This window comes from Camelus bactrianus, chromosome 7 (assembly GCF_048773025.1).
Source record: "Camelus bactrianus isolate YW-2024 breed Bactrian camel chromosome 7, ASM4877302v1, whole genome shotgun sequence".
Classification (NCBI taxonomy): domain Eukaryota; kingdom Metazoa; phylum Chordata; class Mammalia; order Artiodactyla; family Camelidae; genus Camelus; species Camelus bactrianus.
Window position 1 is genome coordinate 46,961,148 of NC_133545.1, and position 21,880 is coordinate 46,983,027.

Sequence of the window (21,880 nt, forward strand, 5' to 3'; positions counted from 1 at the left end):
GGCTGTGGGCTCATGCAGAGAGGCCGCTCAAGTCAACGCACTTTCCGAAACTTGGGCTCTGAGGGTATATGTGGGGAGAGCTGAAACTGGGGTGTCCCTGAATTAAGCCAGAAAGAGATGCAGGGCCCTCTGCCTCCCCCACAGCCCCATCACCTTCTTTCTTTGGACTTGGGGTTCTCTCTCCCTCCATTCCCTCCTGACTGCCTGTCTTGTTCCTGGTACTGGTTCCCCCCTCATCCTTACTCTAACCATCAAGGCCTCTCCTCAGTCCTTCAGACTCAGCTCCCAGCACGGCCTGCCCCATACCTTTCCTGGTTCCCAGTTCACACTCCCACAGGAGAGATGCTGACAGGCCCACCACCGTTTTTCTCACATTAGATCTCAGTGTGGGTCTCTGGGCAACTTTTGGGTTCACTTTCTTTGTGTCAGGGGCCATACTCTGATGGAATGCCCCATGGTGACCGGAGCGTCAGGGTCAGTGCTCCTTAAAGGGATTCAAGAGAAAAGACTCGAAAGGCCCGCAGCTCTGGTTAAGCAGACGCGATGCGCATGCACTTCGAGAGATTAAAGGAGGTGGACAAGAAATGCGGCTATTGATCAGAGCAGGAGGAAGACAGACAGCTAGCAAGGGTCAGGGAGGAGAGTGGAATTTTAAATTAAACCCAGAGAGAAGCTTTGATTAGCAGGCATGTAGAAGAGAACAATTCAATTCAATTCAAACAGCGTGCCTTTCGTGTGCCCACTGACTGCCTGCTCTGTGCAGGGCACTGCACCAGCGCCGTGGCAGACGGAAAATGGGCCAGATTAGGACACAGCGTGCTGTGATGAAGGAGGTCCGGTCGGACCACAGCAGAGCAGTGGAGGGATTGTTCTGTCTGAGGGCAGCTGAGCCTGCAGCCGGGCCTTGGAGGTGGAGTTGGAGTTGGAGTTGCTGGGAGCCCTGGGGGTGGGCATCCCTGGCAGAGGTGACCTCAGTATTTCCAGCCCTGGCAAGTGATCACACTACCCTAAATATTGCCTAATAGGCAATACAGGAAAAGAAGTAGGTCTGAGGAACTAGAACAGAGGGCAGCAAACATTTTGAGTAAAAGGCCAGTTTCTGAATGTGTTTAGGCCGTGCAGGTCATCTGGTCTCTGCTGCAGTGACCCAGCTCTGCCAGTGCAGTGCAGGAGCAGCCACGTGTTTTCTCTGTAAATGATGAGCATGCCAGTGTTCCAATAAAACTTTATTTATAAAAGCAAACAGATTTGGCCCATGGCCAACCCCTGGAGTAGATCAGCTTGTCTTTAGATATGTTGAGTTTGAGGTGCCACTGGGACATTCGTGTGGAATTTCCAGCAGACTAAGATATGCAGCTCAGAAGGACCACTGGAATCAGTTGCAGCCATTGACATTTTATCTTTTTTCATTTGATTTGTCTTCCATTTATTAATACATGTGTGCTGGTATGTGTAACAGTAGTTTCCAAACATATCCAACAACCTGTTTGCTGTGATAAACTGAGTCCAGATTCAACATTATCAAATTGGAAAGTCTATTTCTAAAGTTTAAAAGTCTGATTATTGTGGGGTTTACCTCATTATTTTGATTTGTTTTGGAAATGGAAAATCCCACACATCTTCGAGAACGTTGTCACTAGTGTTAATAGCTGGAATTTGTTGAGCACCAGCCCTGCTTCTTATGAGTTGTCTCCACATCTTTCGGAGAACTTGGAGACTCGAACTAAACAAACAGCTAGAAAGGGGCGGAATCAGAATTCAAATTCAGACTGACTACTAAGGCATCCAGCTTTTCACTTAACCACATTAAAAGCAGGCTAGAAAATTCCAGACCCTTCTTCCATAGGCCTGAATTTTCATTAGGGAGGATGGCATATGTTTCTGTCCTCGGTCGTTCTTCATCCAGCTGTGGGTGTGGTTGATCTGTACACTTCAGTGATTCTACCCATTGAAGTACAGGTATCATCACTTAAGGTTTTCATGGTGTTTCACTATTCAGCCCTCTGCTGTGAAGCATAATTATATCATATGTACAAAAAACACCAGCCAACATGATTATTTCCCACTCAGCTAGACTGTTTAAGAAGATGAGAGCATTTGTCAAAAGGTAAGCTATGGAACTGAAATCCAGATTTTTATTAAAACCTCCCCAGCTTGTGGAATGTCTAACCAGCTAGATTCCTGAGTCATGTGGCTGTTCTTTATTTTACACTGTCTTTAGCAACATTCCCAAGGAACATCACATTAAGGAATGATGAAAATTGCATAATGAGAAGCAGTCAGGGTAGAACAAAGTGATAGAGGTATTTAGGTTCAGAAATGTGATGTATGTAAACAGAGCTTAACAAACATTCCCCTTAGTGCCTCTCAAAATAACTGACTTCTTTGCCCTTTTCTGTTCGTTTGTTTTTAGAAAATCCCTGGAAAGTTTAAGAAGCTTTTCTCTGAACTTGAAAGTTTAACAGTAAGTAGTTGAGCCACAGTGAACTTACTCTTCAAATTGATTGCCAGTGTCAAGTTTCTTTCTGGATGTCAGTGGTCGGTATCCGCCCTCTCCCATGCTGGTAGCTTAGCCTAGTTCACTTGTGTGTGAAAATGTAGCTTTGCTTTTTATGGTGTGAAGCAAGCTGATAGTTAATGCTTCTTCCTCTCTGTGGAAAAAGATAGTGAGAATGGTCCTTTTGGTCTGATTTTCAGAAGACAGATTTTTAAGCATAATCCATTTCAAAGCCTCGAATTTAATCAGCATAAATTCGGTGTGCCTTTCTCCTGCATTGTTCTTTTCGACTTTTTCCCTTTTTACCATTTCTTAGGTTTAGATATAAAATGTACAGTCTTCTTTTTGGAACACAATAAAACTGTTCTCTAGTTTCCTCTATGTTATCTGTGCATTATGAAGGCAGTTTTTCGTTGCAGCATGCCTAACAAAAGACTTTGGGGTTACCTCATGATGGAAATTCTGAAGAGGAAACTGCTTAAAGAACCTATTTGAGGGAAAATAATAGGGCAATCAAAAGGTGTCTCTCCTTTGCAGTCATTTCCCATTATTGTCAACCAATAACTTGACTTTCATTCATTGCCTAGATTTCCTGCCTTAATTTAGTGAGTTTATTCTCCTAGGAAACCTTTATCTACTTTGTTCTTAGGAAGGACCACGCTATATCTAAATCATGTTCAAATTGTATAGCAAAAGTGGGATTTAGAATTGTTTCTATAGCACATTGATTTTTTTCTCTTTGTCATCTGCTTGGTTCGGCAGGATCCTTCCCTGAATCACAAAGCCTACCGAGATGCATTTAAAAAGATGAAGCCTCCCAAAATCCCTTTCATGCCCTTATTGCTTAAAGGTAATGATTTTCTATCTTTTATGCTGTGTAATTCCATATTCCAGAAACATATCGCTCTAACTATAGAGGGCAAATAAAGGACTCTGAGTTTATTTCTTTAAAGTAATTTTGACATTCAGACCTAACTGTGTTGGCTTGTAATTGTTTTTCAAATGCTCAGTTATCTCTGAGATACCTAAAATGCTTCACTGTGCTTGAGCAGACTTCAGAGCTTCTTCACTCAACTCACAAAGCTTGGCCCTGGACACTTTTGTGTTTTTCTTTTATTCTCCTTCTAAGCGCTGTCTTATTTCCTTTGAGACTACAGTCCACTTAATTCAACCAAGAGTAAGGCTGGCATTAAGAACCCAAACAGTGACCAGTCATGTTGTCCGTTTGCAATCTAAATTTCAGAGATCCAGCCCATGGCTTGCTGCTGTGTGAGAAATACCTGGGTCAACACAAGCAATACAGTGTTTGAAAAATCCTGGTAGAGAATGTGCTTTCTTCTTTCAAGAATCTGGTTGAGAAAGTGTGTGACTGAACCACGTTAGTCCACTGACTTCTGGACAGCACCAGATAACTCATCATGAAACATGTTAGTTAAATTTACTAATGAGAGCTCAGTGGGCTCATTCAAACCAAAGGGACTGATTAGAGGGAAGTTCTTTGTAATCTGGCCCATGCTCCTGACATTTGGTATATATCCTACCTGTGTGCTTTCCGCAGAAAAGGGATTTGGTCATCTTTCTTGGCCATATTTTGATTCCTACCAAGGGAATTTTATTGCCTCTGCCCTTCAGAGGCTTGTAAATTCTGTTGGATCAGACCCCAGTGCCTACACCCATAAAGGTGATTCTGGAAATGAATTACCTAGAAATTAGATTGCTAGTTGGCCTGGACATCCTCCTCCCCACCCACCCCGCATCACCAGCCCCCCAGCAATAAAGCTGATGTTCCCTTTTCTGCTTCTCTCGAGAACAACCAGACCTTGGAAAATTATTGAGTTGTTCTGCATCCCTGCAGCTGCTTAGTTAACCTTCATCTTGTATAAAGCAAGAATTTCTGTGAAGCAATAATATATTAGGACAGTTGAGAGGCACACAGAATGCTTCATTCAAGCTCAAAAGATTCTGCTAAATGTAAATGGATGAAATAAGGAGAGATTGTAAAACTTAAATGTTCACTTTATTCTTCATATTTATTTCTGAGATAGTTTATTCAGGCTTTTGATTTTTATTTAAAATAAAATACCAACTGGAGAGTGGAGGTGGTGGCACGTGGGAAGTAACAGAATTATTTAGACACAAATAGGCAAAATAGGAAACGAAGACAGGTCTAGGAAAGGAATTGATTTTAGGAAGACAAATTTTTGAAACAATAAATGTTTTTCAGGTATTGAGAAAATAGTCAACAGTGTCCCTTTAACTTAATTAGATGTGAGCCGAGCTTTCTGCTATATGTTAGTGGGTTTTCCTCTAAAATATTTAATGTGGTCAGGTGTCTCACACTTAAACATCTTAGCTTGGATGCAATTTTCTGCTCTACTGAGCTTACCTACACCTCTTTGTTAGCAGCAAAACAAATTTCTCTTTTTTCTACTGAAGATACCTTCTCTCATTCACACTAATAAAGAAAACATTTTTTCTTTTCTTTTTAAATTAGCTCTCTAGAGTTTAAACAAGCACTTATTTTTCCTTTATCTTTTCGTCATTATAAAAATAAACATTAGTACTGTGTTGCATTTAAAGCCACCGTTTTTGTCTGAAATAATTTCCACAGGAAAAAAGGAAATGTAAAATTTTAAATGTGTATATATCACATCTGAGATGAGACATTTTGAAAAGCATAAGCGACATTAATTCTTAGCTTTTGTTAGCTACAAAATTATTTTAAAATTCGCAGTAAACCACATTAGAGCAACTAACTTTTTAATGAAAACTTCCCACACATCTGTTTGTGCCTCCTACTTTGGATTGCTTTTGGTTAGAGAAAAAGACCAAATTGAACTCTGTGGGTGTTAAGAAAGATTATGGCTCCCCTGTTTCACTTTTTTTGAGATGGTCAATTCCCAACAGCATGCAGATTATCAAGTAAGCACATAAACTTAAAATGCTTTCAGCCATCAGCTTTTCTGTTTCCCGGTGAATTTCTTACCTTTTGATTTACTTCCCCCTCAACTGTGGAATCCAGTTCAGAAATTAGTGACTGGGAAACCCTACGTAAGTGTTGGCAAAAGGATCCAGCTGAGCTCAGGTTCTAAAGCAATTGAATAGTCTGTATCGTGTGGTGTTTTTGGAGATGGTATTCCCTCCAATAGAGTAAATAATCAGCAGGTAGGTCTGAGGATAAACCTGAGGCTGTGTCTGTATCTCAGAGTGGAGATTACTATTGCAGGTTTAGGGGGATGTTAAGGCACTTGTATGTTTCTTCCCTCTCTTTCATTTGCCATCTCTTCAGATGGCATCATTTCTATTATACGAAGTGTTAGGAGCATGTTCAGGTGTCTCCAGATAGAAGGGTCTGGCAGGTACTCATTTCCAGAACCCTGATCCCGGTGGGTATCCTGAACTGCTCCACAGCCCCCGACTTAAGTCCTGAGTTCCCAGTTTCTGAGCTCAGCTGCCTGCTGGTTCATCTCTCTCACGCCTTCCTCATCACACACCTGCCACTCATCTGCATCAAAACCTTCAGCCATTTAGATCTCCTTCTGGGCAGCAGCCCCTTCCAGCCTCTCTTCCCTCCCCACCTGGCCAGCTGCATCTTCCCTGCCTTATCTTCATGCCAGCATCATCCTAACAACCCCCACCCTCAATAGAGCCACCATCCTCATCTGCTGACTTCGATAAGCCCTTGAGAGTTGAGGTTAAGCAAGACCACCCAGCTAGAGGAGAGGGAAGAGATAAGAGGGGCGACAGACAAAGGAAATACTTTTAAAAGTTGCAGAGGCACCCCACATCCCATGAATTCAGCAAGTTGACTATAACAGGTTGTAAGAGACGTCCAAGTCCTTCCAGGTACCAGAGAGGCACGGTGGTGAGAGCAAACAGGCTACCCGAGCTTGGATCCTGGCTCTGAGTCTTAGAGCTGTGATCCTAGGTCAGCTGTGCTCGTTCTTTGGACCGTAGTTTCTTCACATGCTTTCCTACTAGGGCTCTACCTTACAGTCTGTAGTTGAGGATTAAATGAATTAATGCCATATTTGACACTGTTAGTCATTATAAACTGTATTATTGTCATCATTCATGTAATCCACAACCTCCGGGAGTGAGGAGAGACTAGGCTTATGGGTGGTGTTTAATGTGGGTAGAGTGCACACAGTGCTTTACTTGCTGTACAAAAAAAAAAAAAAAAACCTGTGTTGGCTACTCTTTCTGAATATTGGGTCTCAGAGTGAGAGCTTGCAATTCTATTCTGAAAGCAAAACCATGGAAGATAATAAAATAAAAGGAGTTTGTCAGATGACTGCATAATTCCAAATTGTTTTCCTGCTAGGACACCAGTTTAAAAAAAGAAAGGAGGTAAAAAAGGAAAAAAGCTTAGGAAGAGGTTGCTGTCTAGCCAGGCTGCAAGTTCCGTTGAAAGGATGCCTTGAGAAGAGGGTTGTACCAGTGTCTCGTGTAACTATGTAACTGGTGTCGCCCCCGGGTGGGAAGTCAAAGCTCAGCAGCTGGATGTGTTGGAGGCAGCTTTCCCAAGCACCTAGCTCGTAATTGCCCCATAGGGAGCAGCAGAATCAAAGTCTTGATTAAATGCAAATGCTCTCCCTTTCTATTTATAGGAATATTAAGCTGTTCATTTCCCTCTTTTATATTGCTATTTTAACAAGATTTTTGAAAATTATTTTCATTTGGTTTGCCCTCCATATCTGATGTAACCTGATTATTTGCACGTTCTTTACATTGTAGAGCATTTCTTAGTTTGATTCCTGTCTGTGAGGATTCCCTCATGCTCAGTCCTTGACCCTCTGATTTGTGTTTTTATGTCATCCTCTTCCAGAGCTTCAGCTGCCGTCATTATTGAAAGTAATTCCCAAATCCCTATCACTCCTGTGATTTTTAAAACCAAAAGGTTTTTATTTGAATATCTTCTGTCAGTTCAGATGCAGTGAGGCTCAAATCAAATGTAACATTCCCTTCCTCTGAAAATGTACCTTCATCCTCCTTTCCTTTATGTGGTTTCCATCGGTGATGCTTGCTTCCAGTGGCTGAATGGGCCCAGAAACCTTGCCATTTTCAAACCTGCTCTTCTCACTCCCTTTGAATACCCAGTCAGGCCCTTGCTTTGAGAACCAAAAGTCTAAATTTAAACATCTAAATCTAAACCTTAATGTCTTAAGTAAAGCAAGTCCCATATACTTTGCCAGGGATTGTTAAAAAGCAAACATGTAAATATTAAAATCCTGTTTGTTTCCGGGTATTCAGTCCTTTTCTGCTCAGTGTTCTGGCCTAAAAACATAATGAACCAGTCAAGTTATAGGATAGTGGTAGCTTATATTAAGCGGGTTGAAGTCAAAGCCTTCATTGTTGAGTGCAAGACAGATACTTGGTGGGAATGTTACAGTGTTTTCTCCCCACACACATAACTTACGCCCTCTCATATCAAATACTATGCAGATTCAGTTTCAAGCTGCCTTGTCAAATGCATGAAATAATCCATAATGTTTAAGAAAAATTTGTAAGCTACATTGCATGTACACCACTTCAGCCCTGAGTCATGATCCATTCCTAATGGTACATATATCTTTTTGCTTTTGATTTTCAGATGTAACATTTATTCATGAAGGAAATAAAACGTTTTTGGATAATCTTGTCAATTTTGAAAAACTGGTATGTAAACTTCACTACTTCTCCTTTTTCCCACTGTAAGGGAAATTGTGCTTTTCTTGCTCCAAGAAACAAATGGCTTAAGCACTTTTCTCAATTAAATGGCGGGGTTGGGGGTGTGATTTATTTGCTGCAGGTTGTGAATTGTCAATAAAATGTACTCCAATTAAAAATAAGTGTACTGGAGAGGTTTTGAGAGCCAAATGTGAAAGTCTGCTTTTTGTTTTTGAACAAACTTCATTAGATTAACTTTAGTGGCTGAGTGTATTTGAACAAGGATTCAAAATGTAAGGGTCCTGTTGGCAGGATCTCCCACTTAGGAGGTTCAGCCTTACTGCTTTAAAGGCTTCCCTCGGTGTCTTGGCATGTTCTGCTTCTGAGGCCCAGGAGAAAGCTCTCCTTCTGGGGAGATACGTCCGTCTTGGATATGAAGATGGGGCTTGTAGGGTCTGCATGTGAGAGGAAGGATCCCCGCCAACAGCCTGTGGACAAATGGTACCACTGTGGAGAAAGCCGCAGGGCAGAGTGCCCTCCCTGCTCCTGAGGAAGGGGTCCCTGGCCAGTCCTTCCTTACAGGTTACTGAAATGCCTCTTCCTGAATTATCTCCAGGACATTCCCAGGTGCTTTGTCATGCAGTGGGCACCCCCTTGCCTTTCTCATGCGCAGCGGAGGGCAGAGGAGGAGTTGCCTGTGAGAGCTGAGCAGCTGTAAAACAGGAGTGCTGCAGAGACCTAGCTGGCTACTAAGTAGAATGGATTTGTCTGACAGGTGAACTTTAGTGTCGTGGATTAGACTGCGTGCGCGGCTAAAGGTGATACCAGTGATGCCTGTCCATAGGCCCTGGCCTTTGAATGACCTTTTCAGTCATGTTAATGGATTTGTGTGAACTCTTTCGGGAGAAGGCTCCGGGTTCCCTGAGAGCCTGGGTCAGGCATTTGAGAAGAAGTTGAATGGGCCAAGGGCCGTAGCCCATGACCATGCAGAGTACCAGCTGATGAGTCCAGACGAGGCTTGGACTCTGACCTTTGCCTCATAAGTGCCCAGTTCTAATTGTGAGGTTAACGCGTCACCCCCAGACGAGGTGACACAGAGCCAGTGCAACCTGGAAACACGAGCAGCTGGCATCTGGAAGGCTGACGTCTCGGAATGTCTTGCATAGCTCCATTGTAATTACTGGAAGATGATCACTTTCTGGCTAGTTATTTTTGAAGTGGATGTGACTATAACTTTTCAAGCCTCTCTCTGCGCTAAGTGCTTTGGAATCAAGCTTAGTTATTTTAGATACTACACTCAAACCAGCACAGCTGGAAATGGATATTTAAAGTATTAGCTTTTCTCGTACTTACTCTTTACAGGTTTGGTCTGTGTCACTGTGTAATATTCTGATAGATCACAGGGCACCTGTCTGCAACTGAAGACTGTAGGCATTAGCATTCTGGTAATCTGTGGGCAGGGTGATCACCAGCGTTTGGTTGATGAAATGATTACAGGACAATGAAGCCTTTGGTCAATATTTGTTTCAAATCCTGGCCACACGTCTGCTTGAGAGTGCCAAGTAAGCTTTGGAGAGAGTGTGTGAAGATGTGGGGTGAGGTGTGTCACACCAGGTGGAATTCCCTCTAAAGGCCTAACTTTCCCTCTGACTAAGCCAGAGGGAGCACGGGAGAACAGGTGTACTCTTTATAAGCTGACTGTTGTCTACTGTTCGGGGCAGGCTGGGGGCTGACCTCCTTTGCAAAAGGAACCAGTGATTGGTGCAGTTCACTGCGTCATTCCACTGAGACAGCGCTGCCAAAGCAAGAGAACGATTTGATACAGGCATGAGTGGGAAAGAGCAGTGGAAGGCTTCCTACACCCTTTTCTCTTCCATTCTGACCAGCATCTCTAGTGTTCCCCTGCTTTCTCCAACAGTTCAGAAGCCTTTTAATGCCACTGAATGTAGTCTAGGTCTTGCTGGCCCAGGTGCCAAGACTTCAGACTAACTGTAGGGATTGGAACAAAGTCTAACAGTACTTTTCTTAGGGTCAATACTTGTATGTGCCCTTAATCCCTTAATAAAGCTCAAGGAAGTAACGGCATAAATAAACTTTTATTTTAAATTTTAAATTCCTTAAGAGAACTCTTACTAAAAAGGCCACTGGGATCTAAGTGCAGCTGTGCATGCGCACGGCAGGTGCACTAGTCCCTCCACCTCCCCCTGGGGTTTGTTAGCACGTTATTTCTAAAGAGAGCAGACTCTGGTATCACTGGTTTCTGGTCCTCAAAGCAGATGGCAGTTAAGATACAGCACACTTCGTGCTGACCCTCTCCTTACAGAGAGAAGACAGGATCAAGTTAGAGTTTTTTCCAGAAGGACAAAACTCCATTTTGTATCACACACGGTCCTATTATACTCGGATGCCAGAGTAAAAAAGCTGAATTTCCTGATAGAGTCAGTCATTTCAAGGCACATTTCTTACCAGAAGACAGGGTTTCACTTAAGCTAAAATAGGATCATCTTTCACAATAATGAACCAATAGCACCTAACTGAGTTAACTGGTAGGAAGCCAGTCCCTCCTGATGGATATTAGCTTGAGCCAGTGAGCAGATAATTCAGTGTATTGTCTTTATCTGGCTGCTCCAGGCCGACACATGAAGTCAGAGGACACAGAGACCTAGAAGTGCTCACTGGGTCTGACAAGATATCCATCGTTCCCCTCGCTGCCTCTGCACCTCTGAATGCTCCAGCCTCACACTGTTAAATAATGAAGAAGCAAATGCTTTCTCCCCTCCTCTTTATCCCTCAATGTGAAGAGCATCATCTTTTGTCATAGCTGCCCCCCTCCCCCATCAGAAAACCCAGAGATGGGATCAGGACTCGGGTTTCAAGGCCGCCCTCCAGCCGCCTTCCCTGCATCAGCTGTGCTCATGGCACGTGATAGAAATCGGGGTGACGCCACAGCTTGACATGAGGGGCTGTCCTGGGAGAAGCGGTGAAATCCGGGGAAGGCAATTGGACAATAAGTTCACAGACGTGCGTCAGGTTTCATTTCCTTCACCAGCACAACTCACGCTGTTGCTGTGATCACCGTCCTGTTGAATTTTTCACTACTGAGTAGAAATACAATAGACGCGCCTCCCATGAGAACAATTTAGTAAGGAGGTCATATTCAAAGAATGTTTCTGTAGATCTGCTGGATTTGAAGTTAAAAAAATTTTCTTAGTATGAACACTATTATTTTAGATGTACTTCGTTGATGATTTGCTGTGCATGGACAATTCTGAGTTCGGTGTGTGTAGGCAGGACATGAAAGATGGTGGCCCAAGATACAAACTCCATGTGTGAAATAAGTAAGATACAAGGATATATTGTACAGCACAGGCAGTACAGCCAGACTTTTATAATAACTTTGATTGGTGTATAATCTATAAAAATTTTGAATCACTATGTTGTATACCTGAAACTAATATAATATTGTAAGTAAACTATATTTCAATTGAAATAAAAAAAGATGGCTCATTTAGGAAGGTTTGAAGGACCAGATCATGGGTAACGTTGATTCTTGAATACCAGGATGATATTTGGGTTTCGTATGAGACCATGTTTGGCGTCACTGTAGACTTTCAGAGGACCAGAACAGGATGACGTGTTTGGAGGTTATTCAGACAGTGATGCAGGCGGAACTGCAGTGGAGATTGGTCTTGTCCTAAATGCTATCTTTCCTTTACCCTGGAGAACTGAAAACGGTAGCGAGAGCTGGAAGACGGTTACAGAGACACAAGTGTGAGGCCAGGGGATCCGTGAGTTTAAGAAACTGCCTGGAGATCAGTGAGAACTTGAAAGTAGATAAGTGAAGACTGTAAAAGGGAATGACCATTATAAACAGGAAACGGCCTCTGTATAGATATCCATGTTTTAGAAAATATTCATCGTTCACAAATATCTCATTTCCTGTCACCATTTGAGTTCCTTGCATCTTTGATTCCACAAAAGTTACTGCCTCCACTCAGCGTGTATGTGTGACTGTGTGTTGCCACCTGGTAGGTGCTGGGCACGCCCAGCCCTCCCGTGGCACCTGGTCTGGAGGAGGAGGAAAGTTCCCTAGTAATCACAGCACAAACCCAGCGTGCCTTGTACAGGGAATACTGGGAAGGCTGGGAATGGAGCCTCCCCCATCTGGAAGGGCCATCTCAGAAAGGCTTCATGGGGAGAAGGGGAAATTGCACCTGAAGTGAAAAGTACAAGCAAATGTGGACAGGTAGGTTGAGGGTGGGCTTGCTGCATTTTTTTTTTTATTATATACTTTTTGAAAAATTTTTTCTTCTTTTAATTGAGGTATGTTTGATGTACATTATAAATAATTTACTAGTGTACAGCATGGTGATTCTTAATTTTTAAAGTTTGTACTCTATATGTAGTTATTATAAAACATTGGCTATATTCTTTGTATTGTACTATATCCTTGTAGCTTACTTATTTTATACATAATAGTTTGTACCTCTTAATCCCATACCCCTATTTTGCCCCTCCTCCCATCCTCTCCTCACTGGTAGCCACTACTTTGTTCTCTGTATCTGTGGGTCTGTTTCATTTTGTTATATTCCCTGGTTTGTTTATACACATACATACATACACACACACACCCCACATCTTCTTTATCCATTCATATGTTGATAGACACTTAGATTGCTTCCATAGCTTGGCAATCGTAAATAATGCTGCTATGAACAGTGGAGTATATATACTTTTTCGAATTAGTGTTTTCTTTATTTCTTTTTTTTTTCCCCAGATATATACCCAGGAGTGGAACTGCTGGGTCATATAGTAGTTCTATTTTTAGTTTTTTGAGAAACCTCCATACTATTTTCCACAGTGGCTGTACCAATTTATATTCCCACCAACAATGTACGAGGGTTCCCTTTTCTCCACACTCTCTCCAACATTTGTAATTTGTGCTCTTTTTGATGATGGCCATTCTGACAGGTGTGAGGTGATGTCTCGTTGTGGTTTTGACTTGCATTTCTCTGATGATTATTGACATTGAGTGTCTTTTCGTGTGCCTGTTGGTCATCTGTATGTCTTCTTTGGGAAAACGTCTATTCAGGTCTTCTGCCCATTTTTTAATCAGGTTGTTTGTTTTCCTGATGTTGAGTTGTATGAGCTGCTTATATATTTTGGGTATTAACCTCTTACTGGTCATATCATTTGCATATATTGTCTCCCATTTGGTAGGTTGTCTTGTGCTGCATTTCTTTACAGCAGGTTTTCCTGTGGCTCAGTTAGAATCTGTGCAGCTGGGGTTGAGAGCTCCTGTTTCTGTAGACAAGGTCTGAATATTCTTTTGTCATCCAAACTCAGTATAATTAATTAAAGTTAGGCTCAGCTCCAAATATAGCTCTTCTCTTTACACCCAAAGGTGTTAGACAGTCCAGCCGTCCTCACAGCACTGCTCCCTTGGCAACTCTCAAAACCACCCTTCCATTCACGTGTTTCCTCTTCTGCCTTCCAGCATATGATTGCAGACACCGTCCGAACCCTGAGACACTGCAGGACTAACCAGTTTGGTGAGTGATTGAAGTGGGGTGTGGACTGTTCATTTACTGTAAGTTGGTATTTGGTGGAAATAAATTTAAACAGATTGTAGTATATAATATGCACATCATATGCATATACTGTATTCTCTCTTTGTTTCATCACCGCACATTTGGGATGCAGAGTAAAACAAGAAATGGCAGCTTTAGGTCCTGTCCTGGCAGCCAGTGTCCACTGCACAGAGTGACTTTAGACAGTCAGAAGTTCCCACTCTGTCCTTGACCCAGAAAGTCGTGTTTGCTTGCCCACTGGCTCAGAATGACCCCTGGCTTTATCAGGAGTGACCTGGACCTAACCTCCTTGCTTGGAGCCTTCCTGGAAATAAGAATATAGTTTGTAAATGTGCGTAAAGCAGCCTTCCAGAATCTTTTCTCCTCTCCAAGAAAAACTTCCTATCTGGAGCTGCCTTTCACTGGAAGAGTATTTTTCTGAGCCCATTTGTAGATTCCACACTGAGATGAATGTATGGAGGAATATTTGCTCCTTTTTAAATCTCAGGAATGATTTACACTATGTTTAAATGGTGTTAAAACATAGCAGGAAGAAGGAAGGAAATCAACTGTATTGAGTTCAAGGAGCTGTCACATGGACAGTGGAATCCTGACACCAGTACTGGTGAAGGGAGATTACCCACCCTGTGGATGCAGAGCAGGAAACTAAGGCTTTAATAATTATAAATCAATCAAAAGTGACCGCTAATTAAAATTTACTTTGTTAAATAATACATCCTCATTGCAAACCAATTTTTTTCCAACAACACAGTAGTATCTATGAAGTAGAAAAATCAATGTCTCACATCCTAAGGAAAAGACTACTAACAATTTGGTACATATTCTTAAGAATTTTCTTTCTGTCCAAGCTGGTCTTGGGTGGCAATATTTTCCTCCAACAAAGCAACTGAACTTCTGTGTGGATTACAAAGTTGTTTGAAAGAGAGAATCATAAATACAGGACCTAATTTTCTAAGTGTTCACATCAACTAACATGATTTGATCTGTGCTTATGTAATTCTCCATTGACTACCCACATGCAAAGCAGTTGCAGTAGAAATAGCAATAACACTGGCACAGAGATTCACTCACATGTTCGAGTATAACAATGCTGATGAGGAATGGGTTTGTGTTTCTTCCATTCTGCTTTGCTTCCCAAGTATTTATGGGCACTCAGCGAAGTCTAAGACCTCAGTCTCACTTACCAAGGATTTTGGTCTATGTAAACTGCAAGTGCAGGCAGGAAGGTTTACTGGTGTGGCTGGCCTTGACCCTGCCGTGAACCTCCCATCACCAGAGAGTAAGTCTGCATAGCACAAAGCAAAGGAGAAATTTAACAATAATGATTTAAGTAACTTGGGACTGAATTTTCTAAATTTATTTTGACGGTTTGTCTAGGCAGAGTTAACCAAAGTCAGCATTTGGGATAAAATAATACGATTTTAATCATGCCACTTACAAAGTGCCATGCAAGTCTCACTTGTCATGGTTGGAAGCATTCATCCTGCCACCTTTTTTTATAATTAGTTTATTATTTTTTTTTTTTAATGGAGGTACTGGGGATTGAACCCAGGACCTCATGCATACTAAGTACGTGCTCTACCACTGAGCTATATGCTCCCTGCCAATCCTGCCATCATTTTAAGGCTGGAAAGTTAACAACAAAATTGCCTCAGTAGCAAAAAAAAAAATTGGTAGCATCATGTTTTCTAAACCAAACAAGGGAGATGGTAAAAACTTTAACTCCTGGTGCTTTAACCTGTTGAAACCAGGAAGCCTTGTTTCTATTAAACCTAATAATTACAAGCCATCCATGACATACAAACCTTAATTATTTCTTCATAAAATGTATTTGTCATCGAGAAGGAAAACATGGGTTTTCACCAAAGAGAAAAAATGTCTGCATTAAAATGCTCGGCCTCCTAGGGGCCCCACCCTCCTGCTCAAGCTGAACTCCATCCAGCCTCACACCTTCCCCTCCATCTGAAGTCCCACGAAGCAGGAGACCCACGGTTACATGGTCTCACTGTGGGGTAACTTCGCCAGCCTCCCCACGAAATATCCACATAGTTTCTGAACTTGCTTTGCCTACTAATCATACCTTCAGTTCACATCTGTGATATCTGTTCGTTCAGTTGATCCTTTAACTTTTTTCCCCCAAAAAATAAGGGCACCAAAAGATTGTACAAAATCTAAAAGAAAGAGAACTACTGTGTCTGTGCAGTCACCAGATTAGCAGTGAGTTCTGACAATCCTGGTCTGCGATATAAGAGCCTATTAAAGGGACAGTCGCTGTAATGGGCTCCTTGGTGTGGAGCCGAGACCGTAGACTCGGAGCCTCATGGCCCAGGTGCTAGTTTGCTCTGCCACTTACTTGCTGTGTCTGTGCTGTATCCCGTTCTGTGGAGGGGATGATAACGTAATGGGAGGGAGTAGCACATAATGTTAGGAGGAAATGCTGTATCAATGTTGGTAAAACAAATAATCTTGCCAGTCTGATTACCTGACCTGAGGGATCTAGTCTGAGCTGAAAAAGCATCTCCATTGTTAGGATAAAGATCTCTCTTCTGGGATCCTGCCTAATGAGGGTCTACCTTCTGGGTTTACTGTAAGTCTTCATATGGGGTTTTACTGGTATTTAGAAACAGCATTTCTGCTCTCATGAGATTGACTGTCTTTTTCTCCTCCCCCAAACAGGAGGTGACATGTCTCCAAAAGAGCACCAAGAGTTGAAATCCTATGTTAATCACCTCTACGTCATTGACAGCCAGCAGTCCCTGTTCGAGCTCTCGCACCGGATCGAGCCGCGGGTGTGAGCCCCACCGCCCCGGGAGCTCCGGGAATGGCAGTGCCAAGCACATTGCTTTCCTGCGAGAACAGAAGTTGCTGAGTTTTATCAGTATATCACAGAACACACACAGGAAAGCCGGCCCCAGCATACTGGGGAAGTGATGTCAGCATCCAGAGGTGGGGAAAGGCTGCTCTCAGAAGGAGGAGGCAGAAAGAGAGTCAGAAGCTTTCTTGAAATGGAGAAGTCTGGTTTCTTCTGATCACTTTGTTGAGCCAGTCCAGTTTTCACTTTGAGATGTGCCAGCGTCAAGATGAGAGCACGTGTCTTGTCACACAGTGACCCAGTATCTCAGTTAGAGTGTGCATGAGACAGGGAGGAGTTTTACTTAGCCTGGCAGGGGATTACTGTTGATAGGCTGTCAGGAAAGAGCTCATTTGAACCCCTGAAGACAGTGATGGCGTCTCTAGATTTCCAGGGAGAAGGAGTGGTCTCTGTCCATATGAACTATGACATCACCAAAAGCCACTTGTGTCTAGGGAGTTGGTGAGGACTGGTGCTGGCATCTCAGCTCTGATCTCCAGAAGAGAAATATCAAGGCATGCATTTCTTTCCATCCACAGTCACTTATGGATGTATGCTTGCAGGTGAAATTCGTTTCTGCACAGCTGATTTACAACTGTAGGCAAGTTAGACTAAGATGCTTTGCCAGTACGGAAAAATAGTCATCTTTAAGAAATTAACTCATTGTTTAATTTCTGGGGATTTTCTTTACACATGCAAGCAGGCTCTCATCTCTCCTTGGATACAATATGATTTTCAAGAAAAGCACAATGCCTGAGACACTGTAGGCACTCTGAAACTGTTTTCTGAGTGACGGAATCGTAGCGGTCTTCCCTCTTGTGCCTGGCGGTGCCCTCCTGTTTTGCATGCCTTTGGCAGCCTCATGCCCTGACTGCAGATTGAGAACAGCTAGCACAGGGAGGTTAAGTGGGATTTGATGTGTGAAGCCCTTGGCAACCTCTAGAGAAGAGCAAGGGATAGTGATGATTGCCTGTCTTTCAGCAAATGAAAAAAGTCCCCAAATATCCAAACGTCTGATTTATGTTGGACACTTAGAAGTCCTGTAGTCCACCTCCCAACCAAGGCAGGGAGCCTTTCTATAATTTGTCTTTTTTTCCCTCAAAGTCTGAGAGTCTTTTAAGTCTCTATTTATTCCCATTTTTACAGGTTGGGGCTCCTACAGTAATTAAGACCTCTTGCTGTTCTCAGGAACTGGTTAGAGGATATCCCTCAACCTTCAAATGAACAGAAAAGCCTGTGGGATGCAGTAATGAAATCCACCCCTGCCAGCTAGATCCTTGTCCCTTCGCTAAAACATAAGGGCCCTGCTTCACATACTAGCTCCATTCATTTCCCTCACGGGCACCCCTGGTGCCCCCGTCGCTGCTCCTGCCTGACCATCTCCTCAGTGCCTGTACAGAACCGCTCGCTTTTGTCTCATCAGCACCTCATTACGAGGCTGTGTCTGATGCTTTCTGACGCCTTTATGACAGTGCTGTTTCCTGGGCTCAGGAACCACACTGAGCTTGAGAGATCACTGGAAGGAACTGCACAGAGAAAATTTCGGGTAGAACTTTCAAAGAGACTCAATCTGTTCCAGCATGTCATGCTTCAGTCCTGAAAAGTAATGAGGGTTTATAGAAAGGCACCATGCAGGGCTGGTCCACTCAGAGAAATGCTGCAGGCTGCTGGGAATGGAATGAGACCCATTGGAGGAGATCAGAGCCATCAGAACCAGGGAAAGGCAACATCTTTTACTGCTGATCAAACACTGGAAAAGCTCTTCCCTTGGGAGCTACTGAAGATGGTGTGGCCTTACAGCCCGGTGTGTCTTCTGGCCTTTTCTCTATGCCAGGGAGTAGCATTTGGCCAGTCTCATCACATGAGGCCATTGTGATCTTGTCTCTGTGTTTTACAATTTAAATTGTTATTCATATCCAATCTACATTGCTCCAACTAAAACTATTTCAGTTGCTCCAGTGGAGAACAGTTTCAACCCAGCACCTGCTGCTTAGACCTCAATTCAAATACATCCATGGCCAAATGAACCCTACATCGTGCTGAAAAGCATTGTGAGGGTGAAGTCAGAGTGTCCCACATGGTAGGGGTGGAAACAGGTGGGGGGGAAACTGGCGCTTGTCTGCGTTTCCTGCAGCCGAGGTCCTGTGGCTCTCGGGGCAGCAAAAGGAAAGGAGGATTTTGTTTAGTCTAGATGTGCTTTCCACCCCTGTCTTCTGAAAGTCAGTATCTCCAAATTGTTCTGAAGTTTAACATCTGTCTCGAGAGGTTTCCCAGGCAGCAGCTCTCAGAAATTTCCGAAGCTCTGAGAAGACTTAAATGTGGAATTTAAAGAATTCAAAGCAGAATCGTGGGAACCAGAATTAGCACAGCATGAAGCTCTTTCTGGTGAATGTGAGCTGTACAAGTGAGCAGGCTGCACGGGGCTGAGGCAGGGTCCCTGTTGATGGGGATGGGTCATATTCCTTCTCCAAGTATCTGCCAAGGCTTCTTTGGAATAGGTTTTGTTCTGGCCAGAAGGGTGGGCTGGAAGACATCTAAGCTCCTTTACAGCTCTATTAGATTTTCACGATCACATGAAATCTCCATTCACTCTGAAAAATCTCCTGTAATCTGCCGCCTTCACCAGCAAGTGGTGCACGGGCACTTCTAAGCAGGTTTCTTCTTGCTACAGCACAACTCTCAGACAGTCCTGTGGGTCTTTGGATTTGTCAGTATTCTAGCAAACCAGCCCTCTTAGAAGTCAGCACAGGACAGGTTCCTATGGGCAAAATCACAACTTTTCCAAAATTTAAAAAATTTTTCCCGTAAACATTTACAGATACTCCAAAGACTACAGTGTTTTAAATTCACTCATTGTTATAATGTATACAGTTGCCAAATGGTTGTAGTGATAAATATTGTGGCCTGCATTACTTTATTCTAGTGTCTGTTTATAATAAACTCATTTTCCTAGACCCCTATCCACAAGCAAGTCAGGTGGAGCATACATTAAACTCAGAAGCACGAGGATAAAGTGAAACCCCGCGCCTCCCAGTTTGTAGGGAGGTGTTAATGCTAATGCATAGTCACCTCCAAGCAGGGAGAAACGGTTGCATGAAAAGAGAGGTTGCCAGTAGCTTCTGACCCCTGGGGCTGGGTTTTCTCTGCTGCCCCAGCCCAGCCCCGTCATTTTGTCATAAGCATCATACACCACAGTCCCAAGCTTAGTGTCCCCAATGGCACAGCTAATCCAGGCTGCTCAGAAACTAGGCAAAACATTAAAATAGGGAAGATCAGGTCCACTGCAGTTGTCTAACATGGAGTTTCTTTTAAACGCTTCAAAGACGTGTCCTTAAAATTTCAGCCTGCTTCGTAACGAGTGGGCCATTGTGCTTAAAACCAGTAGGGGAAGAAAAAGGTTTTAAAAATTGCCAAAAAGTTAGAAAGTGTACTACTGTATAAAGCAAAGCTGTACAAACTAAACATTTTTTAGCAGAGTATTTATTTGCATAGCCTATTTATTGTATTCGTATGACACTGTTATTAAATACTGGGATGAAATGGATGACCTGAAACAAGGACTCTTGCCTTTTAATGCGTCATTAAATAAGACTGCTGTGACACTGTAAGCTTGCGTTAACAATTAGAAGATAGAAAACCCACCATAAGGGTGTCTGTCTTAACTTCTCAGGGACTACACTGCGTAGTTTTCCACCATTAGAAGAGCTGGTAAATATGAAACACATGTGGAATTACCAGAATTGCCATTAACAGTATTTTCTCTCATATTTCATGCTTTCTGCTTCTGTATATATGACTGTGCTGTGTATTTATCAAAGCTAGTAAGCAATAATTTATATGTAAAAATGGCCAAGCAATATAAGGTGAAAACTTACATAAGTCACTGTTACCTTATCTTGTATTTTCAAGTGTTTTTTTTTTAAACCGCTTTTCCAAATATAAGATTATGTTAAAGATGCCATTCATGCCTCATAGCTTCTTGCTTTGTCTGATGTTTGGGAGCTTAGCAGCCTGTGTTCTGGCCTCGTATTATGCTCTCATGTCTGGGACTCAGAAATCATTTGCTCACTGAGAGAGCTCCAAGGAGGTGAAGAGATTCTCAGGCATTGAGTTATTGCAGAACCTAAAGACCCCACATTGGAAATTGCCATCAGTATTGTCATATTCTGGGATTGGGAGACTCCCAGCAACCCCTGTCATCACCTCAGCCCACTCGAGTAGGACCAAGTACTCTCCCTTCTTCAGCAGCCCAACACTGAGGGAAGCTGGGAAGCTCCATGCCCTGGTGGTGATGCCCTAGGCCAGACGAGAGGCAGCACAAGAGCCCTGGGAGGATGAAGCAGAGGGGTCGCAACGATGCTCTGCAGGAACGAGAAGGCGAGGCCTGTCTACATTCGGGTAGACTATTGTTCAAAGTCTTCTCTACCCCTCCCTCCAGAAGGATTCTGCTTCCTGCCCATTGATGTCAAGCTCAGACTTTGGCATTGTGGCAGCCCCTCCCTGCAAGAGGATTATGTAGCCACCATGTTGAACTCAGGAGTCAGCAAGCGTCTTCCTCTGTCCAGTGAAAAAAAGCGACCTGTGTGGCTTCGAAACTGAAGCTTTGAGGTAGCCTGTGGCTGCCATCTCTCCTCTGCTCTGAGACCGTCCATGTTCCAGGTAATGATGTCTCCATCCGCCTGGGTCTCCAGCTTATGAAGGATGTGCAACTTGAGCAAGAAATAAAACGCCATCATTAGAAGCCACTGCGATTGGATGGTGGGGTAGGGATGGGGGGTGACCTGGGCAAAATTTCACCTAGGCTAATATGTCTCCAGGACACTTCTTTCTTGATAAACTGCCCTTTCACTCAGCCCACGTGTGGACAACAGTATTGACTTTGTATTCATGGTACCTAATGGGTGAAACCATCTGTTGCCCTCTATCCATGCAAAGAACTGGTCTTTATGTGGGAAAACGTGAAGAAGGCCAGATGATTTTCTTGGGTTCTTGATCACCAGGAAGTGGCACTTCTGTGAAACGAGGGAAAATGTGAAGAGAGCAGAGCGGGGATTGCCTCCCAGACACTGGGGAGCGGAGAGAGGAGGACCACTGAGCGTTCCTCCTTTGTCCTGTTCATCACTGCATCCATAGGCGCCCACCTGGAATCTGGAGCAAGGCAGGAGAGGAAAAGAACGGAAAGCCTAGACTCCAGCTTCAGACGGGAACTGGAGAAGACAGAGAAATGCCCATTGCTCAGCACACTTGGAGATTTTCTTCACTGGGATTGTCTGTACTGGGAAGATGAAGGCT

General features: G+C 43.2%; 1 protein-coding gene across 6 annotated transcripts in view; it reads left to right on the forward strand.

The window, feature by feature from the left end:
- RAPGEF5 (Rap guanine nucleotide exchange factor 5) overlaps nt 1-20,549 on the forward strand; it is a 241,565-nt gene extending 221,016 nt beyond the window's left edge. For all 6 annotated transcript variants that reach the window (XM_074367361.1, XM_074367358.1, XM_074367360.1 and 3 more), the window contains 5 exons: nt 2,414-2,464; nt 3,260-3,347; nt 8,091-8,155; nt 13,644-13,698; nt 16,414-20,549. In XM_074367361.1, the coding sequence (XP_074223462.1) occupies nt 2,414-2,464; nt 3,260-3,347; nt 8,091-8,155; nt 13,644-13,698; nt 16,414-16,532 (378 nt within the window). In that variant the 3' untranslated portion in view covers nt 16,533-20,549. The remainder of the gene's footprint in view (nt 1-2,413; nt 2,465-3,259; nt 3,348-8,090; nt 8,156-13,643; nt 13,699-16,413) is intronic.
- Nucleotides 20,550-21,880: the final 1,331 nt, after the last annotated feature.